The 13,061-nt window shown below is 42.1% G+C and overlaps 1 protein-coding gene across 1 annotated transcript; it reads left to right on the forward strand.

Moving 5' to 3' along the window:
* The first annotated feature begins 5,734 nt into the window (after positions 1 to 5,734).
* LOC104871782 (dehydrogenase/reductase SDR family member 2, mitochondrial-like) lies at positions 5,735 to 12,767 on the forward strand. Its single transcript, XM_033765306.1, is given in 8 exon segments — positions 5,735 to 5,868; positions 7,870 to 8,047; positions 8,680 to 8,779; positions 9,210 to 9,288; positions 11,444 to 11,495; positions 11,809 to 11,943; positions 12,229 to 12,284; positions 12,562 to 12,767. Coding segments are annotated over 8 exon segments (846 nt in total). The 3' UTR covers positions 12,674 to 12,767.
* Positions 12,768 to 13,061: the final 294 nt, after the last annotated feature.

Consider the following 13,061-nt stretch of genomic DNA (forward strand, 5'->3'; position numbering starts at 1 on the left):
CTCTATACTGTATCCCTAAATGTACCAATAAACTCAATAAAAAAAAAAAAAATTCCAGCCAAAATACATAGGAGTAAGACATCTCTTGGGGTAAGAGACAGAAATAACGGTTAACTATAAAGGGTATGAGGGATCTTATTGCAGAAATAAAGTTCTAAGACAATGTGATGTTGTACCACTTGGCAGAGCATCAAAAAACATCACTGGCTTTTACTCCTAAATTCTGTATCATGTAAAATAGACTTTGATAAATTGTTTTCTTTAAAAAAAACCCAACTCCTCACAATGTTATCATTATGTACTGAAATATGTACAAATAAAAAAATTTTAAATTATAAGTCAAATTTAACTGGAACTACAAAGTGATCATTTAAAAGACTTTAAAATATTCCAGGTGTGGTGGCACAATCCTATAAATCACAGCATTCAGGAGGCTAAGGCAGAAGGATTTGAGGCCAGCCTGGGCTATACAGTAAGCTCAAAAAGAAAAAAAAAGCAAGGAAGGAAAGAAAGAAAGAAAGAAAGGAAGGAAGGAAGGAAGGAAGGAAGGAAGGAAGGAAGAAAGCAAGCCAGCAAGCAAGCAAGAAAGAAAGAAAGAAAGAAAGAAAGAAAGAAAGAAAGAAAGGAAGAAAGGAAGGAAGGAAGGAAGGAAGGAAGGAAGGAAGGAAGGAAGGAAGAAAGCAAGCCAGCAAGCAAGAAAGAAAGAAAGAAAGAAAGAAAGAAAGAAAGAAAGGAAGAAAGGAAGGAAGGAAGGAAGGAAGGAAGAAAGAAAGAAATATGTGTGTGTGTGTGTGTGTGTGTGTGTGCTTAAGCAAAAATACTGAACTTACAAGTGTTCAACGTGCATATGTAGTCTATCCTAAAGATGTTTCTGCCTAAGAAACACTAGCATTCAAATGTCTGTAAAATTTCCTCACCCATCTCCTTTTTTGTTAGTTAAGCTCAAAAAGGAAGAAAGTCACAGTTTTCTTCCTTGTTTTTACTGTGGGGTGTTGACATAGAACATCCCAGTTGGTTACTGATATGCCTTAACAACTCATGTCTCAGGACTTCTCATCTTTATCACAATTTGGTAGAAAGTGGAGCCTGGTATTAGAAATTAAGTATTTTCACTTGCCTTAAAATGTTCTAAATTTGGATATATTGTGTAATGGAGCAGTAAATGCACTGATAGTTTTTATTGAAGGGCTCAATCTTTCCACAACTCAACTCTGAGGTGTAGAAGAGTAAAGTGATGGTAGCACTGACACAAAATATGCAATGCTAAAAGTAGCTGTCTTAGGAACCTAAATGTATGCAGGTTTTTTTCAGCTCTTTCCAGCACTTATATAGGTTATTATTAGTCAAGGGGGAAGTCACCTTTGAACAAATGAAGCCAAATTGTTCAGTAACACTGGTGTAAGGACACTGACAAATTTTTCAAGATATATTGGATAAAAGTTATAAATAGAAATTTCACTTGACTTCAGATTCAGTATGAGTTGAACAGGAAGGTGGTACAAATCTATTTTACCAAGTCATATCATGTGGTCCATAATTGAGCTCCATTACCACCCACCCTATGGGGTCCTTGATGCTGCCCAGCTTCATGCTCTGTGGCAATTACTCCCCCACTCTCTTGACACTGATTCTCTCTTATCAACTTCCAGTTGCGCACTCTCAGCTTGTGGCCTCATCTCCTACTTGGCAGACTCTTCAGTGATTGAGGTCTTGGGGATTCTCATCTTTACCTTAACCTTGTTAAGACCGGAGCCCAGTATTAGAAATTAAGTGTATTCACTTGTGATGAGATGTTCTGAATTCTGACATATTGAGAATCTATGAGATGATAGTTGGAGGTAAGGCATTAAGGAGGCAATTAGGTCATGGTGGTAGAGCCCCCCAGTCTATGGTACTTTGTTATAGCAGGCCAACCAAACCAATATAGTACCTTATTAACTGTCCAGCATGAGTCACAGCCCAGCACTGGACATTTAGAAGCAGCTTCACAGATAAGCCTTAGTGAAAAAAAGCAAATTCTTAAGTCTTTGCCTTACCCTTCTCACTCCAACCAAGGCTCCTCCATTCCTAGGTCCATCCTGAAAATACTGAGGAAGTTTAAGACAGAGGCTAGCTGGCTCTATGGGCCAAGTCATCCGATCCACTTATTTGTTTAGTATCTTCTCTGTAGTGACTACTTTGTGATTAATATACAATGTATTGATACATATAATTTATGTTCCCCCTATTAGTCCATCCACATATCTCTTCCCAAAACCTTCTTGTCTCTGATTTCCTAATGTTGCACTCCTTCCCAGCCCCAATCAATAAGCCAAACCATGTTCTACTGACCAGAAGTCCACTGATATCTATGGTATTATTAAAAGGATACATTTAGTTTTTATACAGTTTGTGCCACAGTGCCCCTAGAATCTCTTAAGAGGTATGAGTGTCTCCCATATGTGAATGCTATACTAACTGATACCTTGGAGTCCTAGATAGTTACAGGATATTCACTAAAAAGACCAAGTCAAGCTTAGAGGGTTGGAACTTACAGGTTTACCTTTCAATCTACGTTATCATTATGTACCAAAATATGTACAAATAAAAAAATGTTTTAATTATAAGTCAAATTTAACTGGAACTGCAAAGTGATCATTTAAAAGACTTTAAAATATGCCAGGTGTGGTGGCACAATCCTATAAATCCATGTACCGATGGCCTATCATGTAATTAAGCATGCCTATGAAATAAACCCCCAAGCAAAAAGGGATTAGGGAACTTCTAGATTGGTGAACATCTCAAAGTACTAAGAGTATTATGGATAGAGATCATAAAATCTCCATGTCCCACTTCCCCACTACCTTGCCTACACACACCTCCCATTTGGTTGTTCCTAAGTTTTATAATTTAAAGTGATTTTCTGAGTTCTGTGAGTCATTTTAGCAGATTATGAAACCTGAAGTGAAAATAATGGGAAGCCCCATTTTATAGCCAGTTAGTCAGAAGGATGGGTGGCCCAGGACTTGTGATTGGTGTCCAAAGTACAGGCAATCTTATGGATCTGGTCTCCTAATTTATAGGGTCTGCATAAGCTCCAAATGTTTAATCTCATAACTAAATTCCATTATAGGACACACCCATCTGTGGTCGGAGAATTGGAAAACTGGTTTCTGGTGTTAAACACAACAGGTCACTTTCTCCACAGAGCAGCTAACTGTTAGGGAATTGATCATGTTTAAGTATGCTGTGGTGCTGCCATCACAGGCTGCATTCTCCTGGTACCTCTTGGCTCCTAAAATGACCTCATGCCCTTATCTCTGGTTTCCCTCCCCGCAAGGCCACAGTGGTCTGTATAAGTTGAAACCTGTGTCTGCAGGACTGGAGCCATAAAAAGCAACCTGGCCCCTGATAGGTTAAAAGTAGCTCACTCCTCATAAATAAGCAATAGCCCAGCCCAAAACTGATAAAAGGACCTTCCTTTCTTTGTTCTTCTCTCCTGCTTCTTCTTCCTCTTTCTCGCTCTCTGCTCTGCTCTTTCTCTCTGCTGTCTCTCTCTCTCCTCCCACCCATTGAATAAAATCTCCAGTCGGACATGTCAGTGTGTGTGTGTGTGTGTGTGTGGCCTAGTTGTTGAGCATCACTATTCCCTTTCACTAACAATGGTCTATTTCTCAAATTTCTGCTAATCAGAAGGAATTGTCCTTGTCATTGTCTTTTAGGGCCAGTCCTCAGTCAGTGTGTAACCATCAGCAGTTATTTAATGCCTGCATCAATATGTCATATCTGTTTATCTAAAACAAGTTTCCTTCCTCCTTTGTCATCTGGCTTTGGGGGACACTGCCCTAAGGTTTGAGGATAATCTGAGGGAGAGGCATCAGTACAATAGAGCGAGCGACAGGACAGTCTGCCCTACCTGCTTGTGTAACTTACTCTGGACCTTCTTAGGCCTGATCTCTGTTGCACCACTTCCTGATTGCTCCTGGGTCCTGTTAACTTTATGGTTCACAGAAGTGAATTAATCTAATCACACTATATATGATATGATGGGCTGGGCTGCTTTAGTATGCTATCCTTTCATACTGTATGGTGACTTAGTCTCTACCACAGAACTAGGACTAATTTCTGAAATATTATTCTTTGCTGCATTTAGCATAATCTTGCTCCAGAATTCTAAAATTCTGCACTAAGACCCTCTGAGGGACTTACCAAAGATTCTACACAGATCTTCATTAGCTCACATATGTATGATTCCATGCAATCTTCCAGGTCCTGTGGCTCAAGAGGCAGGCTGCTGATATCACATCTTAACTTGCTGAACAGCCATCTTTTATTCTGGGTTCCATTCGGTACTTCCTTCACAATCACCTAGTAAGTGGGTTAGAGTAGAATTTCCAAGTACTATATAGTCCATGCTGTCCCCCAAATCTGAGAACTACTACATGTTTTTTTCAGATTTTTTTTTTTTGTATCAGGAATAGAACTGCTCTTGCGAGGCAGGCAGCAGAACCACGGAGCCAAACCCTCAGCCCAAGAACTACTATATTTTGAGTGAATGTTTTAACATGTACAGACCACTAGAGTCCTAAAAGCCAATTGTGTGATAGATGGCTGGATCTTTGGCTTTAAAGTTTGCATTAAAAGCATTTATCTGCTTTGATATTTGCTTTAACATTTCCTTAAAATCAAAGTGCTATAATAAGGGAAGTAAGTGCATAGTTATCCATTCTTAGAGATTTGAGAAGATCTTAAATTACATACCAGGAAATCGCAAGTTTACATTGTACACCTCACACCACCCAGGGAGGGAGCATTTAAAGACAAGAATGGCTACTTTATAATAAATGTTTTATGACCAGAGCTGAACTGACACAACTGAGAGATTGGGGAAAGAGTCTGATTTGCTGGAACTAATGAATTTGACCCATGGACCTAGTGAGGACATGAGGAAACCATTATATCACTGCCACAATATTCTCATATATTTATTCATTCATTCAACAAATACCAATAAGCAATAAGGACAACCTTGTAGAAAGTGTGAGTCCAACATGGTCCCTAAGAATTAGTGAGATAAATGTTACAAGAGAAGTAAGAATGGGGCCACTATGTCACATGGAGGAGACAATAAATCCAAAAACTTTGTGAGGGAACAAAGGATTCCCCTCACGTGCTGAAAACAAAGATGAAACTAGAAGGAGAAGAGGCTAGAGGGGGAAAGCAGCCAGTGCAGAACATTGTAAGCAGGGCATGGGGTGTGTCCCAAGGCTAGAGGGGAGAAACCCACAGGATTAAAGGATAAACCTTATCACCCTTTGGCAGCCACAAAGTAACTTGCATGAAGGCAGATTACAGGTTGCAAAGTCCTTTTACACCTGACTCTTAATTTATTTGGTCCTCTCACAACAAACCTGTGAATTATCCATTCATTTTCTAGAGGGTCTCAGTGAATAAAGTTATTGAACCTCTATGTGTATATGCTATGATTGACTCCAGATAATAAAAACCATATTAGCTAGTTTAAAAGGAGAGTTTAATATAAGAAATTCTGTGTTCATCAGAGTTTTCATCAGAGGGGCTCAAGATGCAGGCACTGAGTTTTCAGTGAGTTCTGGACCATTCCAGCTCTATCATACACAAAGGAGATGCCATTTCGCCTCTGCACTTGCAGCAACTGCTGTTGGAGTTGTTTGCCATTGTAAGGCCTCACTCCCAGGACTGAGCTCACCAAGAGGAAGAGCAAACAGAAACCTCCATGTTTCGACCTCTGACCCTGAAGAGTCTCATGCCTCTGGCACCTCCACGCCTCATGAGAAGCACCAGCAGTGGGACCAATAATGGGCTCAAACTGGCCAACAAAATCGCAGTGGTCACAGGATCCATGCTTGGGTGAGAGCAACTCTTTGGTAATTCTGAAACTGTGACAGTCTCTTGATTTTTGTTGACCACATTGGCTTAGCCTGGTCCCCACAGAGCAAAGCCTTCAAAGCTGAAGCCCCAGTAGCTGATACAAAGCACCAGAGAATGAGATGCTGAGGGGGAAAAGGGACAGGAGAAGAAACAGGAAAACCAGATCCAGCCAGTGCAGAATGTATTACCAAGACGGCCCCACAACAGGCCCTCTGGTGATGGTCCACAGTTCCAGGAAGAATCCTGAACTGAATTTTAGAGGCAACCAACAGGGAAAGGGAGAAGGAATCCAGCCATTGCTTCATAACTCATTGGTCAATAATTATACTACATAAGGTCATTGTAGCATCTTGCGGTGATCTGAGGAGCTAGGGGTCTCCTGTGAAAAGACCCTCCATTTTCAGATTCAGAATGAAGGAGTAGGGCAGTGCTGCCTCAAGTGAAACCCTTTGGCTGAAAATAAGGAGGTCAGGTCCATGAAGAATGAGGAAGTCAGAAATGTATGCAGTGCCAAGAGAGGTTTATTTATAATATCGCAATGGTAAGGACAAAGCTGCCAAGCGGCAAGCTGCATGGCAGAAAGAACTCAAAAGGAGCTTCTCAAAGGCTACTGTACTCATAAGGGAAAGCTGATCCCTAAAACTTAACTGTTTCACTGATTGGTTTACTCTGGGCCAATCAGGGTCTTAGCCTTGGTTGCTGGGGTGCACTGTTGCTGGGATGAGCTAACGGTCATGGGGTCTAGGGGCACACAGTAAATTATGCAAGCTGACCCCTAAAAATAACTGTCCCACACCTGCAAGGGTTTCATAAAAGTAAGCAAGTGGTCATTTCTAAAACCATCTGCCACATCAGCCATTCCTACATTGCTGCCTGTCTTCCCCTCTGTTGCTACATAAAAACCCCATCCTTCTAAGCTGCATGCCTATGAGCACTCAGCACTGAGACAAGAAGCTCTAAGATCATAGCTGCAAACCAGATCAAAGTTTTGAGGATCTGGGAATAAATTGTCACCATAGTAGTTTCAGTAGGAGGTGAGGCCAAGCTTTGTTATAGTACACAGAGGGTCCAATACACCCAGGGCTGATGTATCCCCTCTTTATATCTTCTGTTCATCTTACCACCCATAAGCAGGGCATGATGTTAGCTCACCTGGGTTAGGGGAGAAAATTCATTTGGGAACTTGGGTGAGAAATATAGCAAGCAAGAAAGAAGTCATTTGTTGATGACAATGTAAATTAGCACCATGGAAGTCAGTGTGGAGATTCCTCAAAAAAATTAAAAATAGAAATTCCATTTGACCCAGCTATTGCCCTTCTAGATATCTTCCTGAAAGAGTTGAAGACATATTACAGATACACGCATACCCATTTTATAGCAGCACAATTTGAATAGCTAAATTTTGGAAACAGCCTACATGTCTATCGCCAGATGAATGGATAAGGAAAATATAGTATAAATACATAATGGAGAGCTACTCTGTCATAGAGATAAACTTGAGGCATTCATAGATAAATGGATGCAACTCAAGATCATAGTGTTAAGTGAAATAAGTCAGACACACAAGATTAAATATAGAATGATTTTCTTATAAGAGAAATTCAAAACTATAGTTACAAAAGAGCAAAACAGAAGACAAGAAAATAGGAAGTAGAGAAAAATTTATTGTTTTTACTCAAATGGCTAGGGGAACAAGAGATGAAGAGAGGAAAGAGCAAGGCAAAGGAAAGGGAGTGAGAAAAAAAATAATTCAAAGGAAAAATGATAAAAATGGGGCTTTTGCAAATGGAAAGAAGACCAAGAGTTTAAAGGAGCAGGGAGAGGAGAGATAATAAAAGAAAAAAGAAAAAGAGATGTACTATATGCATGTACCAACTCCCCACCATAAATGTAATCATTGTGTACTTCAAACGTACTTTTAAAAAGTAGGACTCAGCCCAAGCCTGAAATGTCACATCCTCCCGGTCTCTTTACCCACAGGATTGGCTTCGCCGTCGCCCGGTGTCTGGCCCAGGGCGGAGCCCATGTGGTCATCAGCAGCCGGAAGCAGCAGAATGTGGACCACGCAGTGGCCACGCTGAAGGGGGAGGGGCTCAGCGTGACGGGCACCGTGTGCCACGTGGGGAAGGCCGAGGACCGGGATTGGCTGGTGACCATGGTGAAGGACATAGAAGGAGTTATAGCCAGGGATGTGGGGAGTCTGCTTGTATGACCACACTAGGAAAAGAAGCTAATGCCTCCATCACATGAATCAAGTCAACTGCTTGTCCATCAGCTTCTGAGTAGTTAGCTCACAGACTCCTCTAACAGACCTAGTCAAAGAAAAACCACAGAGGGAGCAAGATGTTGGGGTGGAGAAGAACGTTCGTCTCCTGCTGAGTATCAGCCAGGCAGGCCCTCCTGGAAGATTCCAGAGAGGGGACTGAGTAGGACAGGGATGTTGTTACAGGGAATTTCGGTTTTCAGTCAGAGCTAGGTGTTCAGGAAAATGGGGATGTGGTGTGACACTCCAAGAAACAGAGTAGAGGAGAGATGTGTTAAGAAACTGGTAGCCAAGAGTGCCTAGGATTAAAAGGAAACACAGTAAAAGAAACATGGGTGAAATTTCACCCTTTATTGTTCACAGACTCAGGACCCAGCTCTTAAGAGAGAATGGTTCTCCATCCTCTCTTGGAGTTGTTCCTCTCCCAGATTTGACCCAGACATAGCCCACAGATATCAAACGGGAATCACCTCTCACTGCCACACAAACCTTTCCGTCCTTGACTGTGGTCCTCTTCTCACCTACAGGCTCTGAAACGCTGTGGGAGCGTGGACTTTCTGGTGTGCTCAGCAGGGGTCAACCCCTTGGTGGGAAGTACCCTGGGGGGCAGTGAGGAGACCTGGGACAAGGTGAGAACTGGGGGAGGCGCAGGGAGGTGGCGAGATTAACTCTCCCCTTCGCGTAACTCTCCAGCTCCACTGACACACCCAGAGCTGCTCTTCATCTCCCACCTATCCAATCCACTCCCCTTCCCTGCCCATCACAGACTCATTAGCACAGAGCAAGGTCAGGGGCCCAGACTCCATGAACCTCAATTCCCGGTGTGTGAGGTGGAGGATATCTGCCCTCTTCAGGAGCTCCCAGTCTGCAGGCCGTGTCCAATATACATAAAACCAGTCATGAAACATGGAGCTCAGGAAAGGAAAGAATTCTTTTCCTTGTTTGTTTCCCTTGGCGGAGGCATCAGCCCTCCATTCTCACCTGGTTCATTTCCTGACCCAGTGACAACACTGGACTGACTGTGGTCTAACCTTCGCCTCTCTTTTGCTTTAATTTCAAATCATGGACGTCAATGTGAAGGCACCAGCCCCCCTTCTGAGATAGCTGCTGCCCTACATGGAGAAGAGGGGGAGAGGGTGAGGGTTAAGGAAGGGGAATAGAGAGGGAGATGCTTCCTATCAAGCAGGAAGCTGGGAAGCAAGAGTAAGAAGGTCCAGTTTTGAGTTAGACATTCCCACTGCGAAGCAAGCTTAGTTGGCAGTGATGCAAGAATGGTGACAGCTTGGCTTTCAGACTATGGGTCACCTAAAGAAATCACAGAATTCAATCCATTAGTATGCCTAAGAAATAGATCGAGTATGAAAGACTGGGAAGTCCCTGCAAGGCCTCAGCAGGAAGGAAGATGAGGGCTGCACAGAAAGAGAGACTGGAGTTCCCACAGCTGTCCTAGAATCGGAGAAATGGAAGCGGCCTGTCTTGGGCTGTAGAAGCATGAGCCATAAGGATCCAGGATGATGACCCTAACGTACTGTGGCCTGTGTGCCTGCAGCAGAGCTAGATACCCAGCTGGAATGTGGACTGGGTCCCTGGTGTTCAGCTATGTTTGCTCCGCCTAGGCCCCTGTTCTGATTCAGGGCACCTCTGCAGTCTGGCTTCTCTTAGTAATTGACATATTTTATCATGTCAGTTAATGTTCACAACAGTTCTGCTAAGCAGAAGACATTTGCTAAAGGACATTCTAAGTGATGTATGTATTTCAGGCAGAAAGAACAAAAGACCCCATGTGGAAAATCTGACATAAAAGTAAGATGAAACACACAGAAAATACTAACATATGAATAAATTTAAATACCTAATGTAAAAAGCAATAATGATTTTTGTAGGGTTAAAAACGCTAAGTGTGCAAAGAATAATATTCAAATCAGGAAGACAGAAATGGAGCTGTTATAAGATTTTCGTGTTATTGAGCTAGGGTTTGAAAATTAATTATAAACTTTGATTAGCTAAACAAGCCTGTTTTGTTTTCTGGAATAACAGCTACAAGAATGGCAACAGAGTATGCAGTGTACGTAACAAAGTACCTGGGGAAGAAGTTAAAATAGAAAAAATAATATGGAATAAAGAATTCACAAGGAAAAAAAACTGGTGCAATAAAAATATCACAGAATTGAATGTTAGATGTTAATCCCAATACATTAGTAACTGCAGTTAAAATATAAAGATAGTTAAACCAGAATGTTTAATCAAATTAAAATTATTTACCTGGGCATGGTAGTACCTGTCTGTAATCGCAGCACTCAGGAAGCTGAGGCAGGAAGATTTCGAATTTGAGGCTGTCCTGGCAAATTAGCAAGACCTTACCTCAACACACACACACACACACACACACACACACACACACATGCACAAGCACATGTGCGCACTCACGCGCGCGCACACACACACACATAAAGGTTTTTAATCTAATTAGACAACAATGACATGTTTCACTAAATTCTTCATTTTTGTTGACTGAGTTTATAGTGCTAGGAAGAATATTAGTATGATGGTTATAGTTCTGGGGAAAGCTGGGAATCAAAATATTGTTTGAAGTAGGACAGATAAACCAGAGCATACTGCACACAGGTGCTCATCTCAACGGCTCGACTTGGAGTACACATCTTAAATCCCTCTTAAAGACAATGAAGTAAAACTATATCTTTTCAAGATTATAAACAATAGTGGTTAGCAGAATATAATACTGTCTATATTAAATGAAATGTTCTGGGGGAAAGTTAAATTTCCAGTGGTAGAAGAAAGGAAATAATACAGACAGAACCCAATAGAAAAGGAAACAAAATACAATGCAAGGGTCAAGAGAACCAAAAATTTATTTAAGCAAAAACTAATAACTATTATCAGGAATAAAGACAAAAGGCACCACTAGACATCCCAAAGGCAATAAAAAGAGAATGTTAAACAGAAACTAACCAAAAACAAACTGAAATCATTGTAAAATAAACATTTTTTAAAAAATTATACCCCTTACCAAAACTATCTCAAGAAGAGACAGAAAATGTGACTGGCCAGTGCTATTTCCATTCAATAAATGTAACCTACTTTCAATTTTTTTCTTAAAAAAACCAAGTCCACACAGAGATAGCTTCTCTAGCAATATAATTTGAGAGAGATAGTTGAAAGCTTAAAGGAAAATGAAGATAAATCCCTCTACGAGGCCCCAGCTATTCTCATTCTCAGTCACATGAGGTAACCTTCTTCAGCTCCCATCCTACCCGCTTTTCATTTTCCCAGGCAAGGTTCAGTGGTCCTGGTCTCCTCCATTGCTGCCTATTTCCCAGTTACTGTAAGTAGGACTATCTGTGGCTCCCCATTGGGTAAGAAAAACTCCCCCTCCTTTCATCTGGAAAATCAGTTTCACAGTTGCTCCCTCAGGACTATTTGTGTACGAAAGTGATCACCGTGGTCTCAGACTTTGTCTTTTATATAAATTTATTTAATGGGAGCATCTTGCCCTCTCTTTGGGGCATTATCTCTCAGACTTAATGAACAATCAGGAAGTGTACATGGATGATTGCCTGGTCAGAACTTAGGAAATTAAACTGACTCTTCCTTGTCTTCATTCCAGCCTGCTAATCTATTTCCCTTTGGATCCACAGAAGCTGGGAGTCTGCAGTGTCAGTAAAACAGCCCTACTGGGCCTCACCAAGACTCTGGCAGTGGAACTGGCACCAAAGAACATCCGGGTGAACGGCCTAGTACCAGGAATCATAGAAACGGCGTTCAGCAAAGTGGTAAGGTCTAAGGCCAGCAACACTTCCAACCCCACTGTGCAGCAGCGTAACTACTGCTGGAAGGCCTCACCCCATCGACCAAGACTTTCAAACTTAGACCTGTTGGCTCTTGCTCTGGTGTTCTGGTCCAAGCTTTTGTGATCCACTGCAGATGAAGACTCAGTCCTCTGTCAAGGGCCACGTCATAGTGTCTCCCAGTAGCCCTTTAGACACACAGCCTGAATAATGTACAGCCCATGTGATCCATCTGCAAAAGCACCACTAACCTTTTGACCTTTTCTTTAGCTCACTGAAGACAAGGCCTTAATAGACCATCTCAACCATTTTTTCGGTTTACAGAGGTAGGTTATGGCAAGGCAGAGTCCCCTGTGGCTGAATTAACATGACCACAGAAGGTTTTTGAAGTATGAAAATCACAGAGCAACTTCTGCAGATTTCTACCCCCAGATCTGATGATGCCCCCTGGGATGGCCTCTGCAGTTCCTCGTAGACCTCACAGGATTTCACTTGCACCTCTTCCTCATCTCTGCAGGACCTCGATTTCAGTGTCACATGGGAGCCCAGGGGCTGTGGGGAATCTGTCACCAAGACTCACTCCCCTCTCCTCTCTCCATACAGACTGGGACAGCCTGAGGACCATGCCGGACTTGTGTCCTTCCTGTGCTCCCCAGACTCCGGCTTCATCACTGGTGAGAACATCGCAGTGGCCGGCTTGTCCCCCCATGTCTGAGGGGCTTCTCCATGCAGGAGCCCCATGTGCCTGTGCTCCAAGTGTGTACACTTTAATTGAAACCCTTCCCTGACAGAAATAATAAAGAACGTAGCAAAAGAGGCCTGATAGTGTGAAACTATCATTAAAACCAGCTAACGACAATGTCAGCTTTGCTAGAAAACAAAATGTGTGCCTAAGAGTCTTGGACAAAAGCAAAAAGCTAAAATTAGGCTGTAAGATAACGTGCGTTGCCTTCTAAACATTCCTATAAACCTGATGTTTCGATCCCTAATTCTACAGTTGAGAAAGCCAAGACAGAGTGACTTAAGGACGATGTGCTGAGAACACAGATAGGGGATCTAAGCAAGTTGAACTTCCGTCTGCTTGTAAAAGGAGAGGGATTAGC

The sequence above is a fragment of the Fukomys damarensis genome, unplaced genomic scaffold (assembly GCF_012274545.1).
Source record: "Fukomys damarensis isolate Sample0158 unplaced genomic scaffold, DMR_v1.0_HiC HiC_scaffold_17, whole genome shotgun sequence".
Classification (NCBI taxonomy): Eukaryota; Metazoa; Chordata; class Mammalia; order Rodentia; family Bathyergidae; genus Fukomys; species Fukomys damarensis.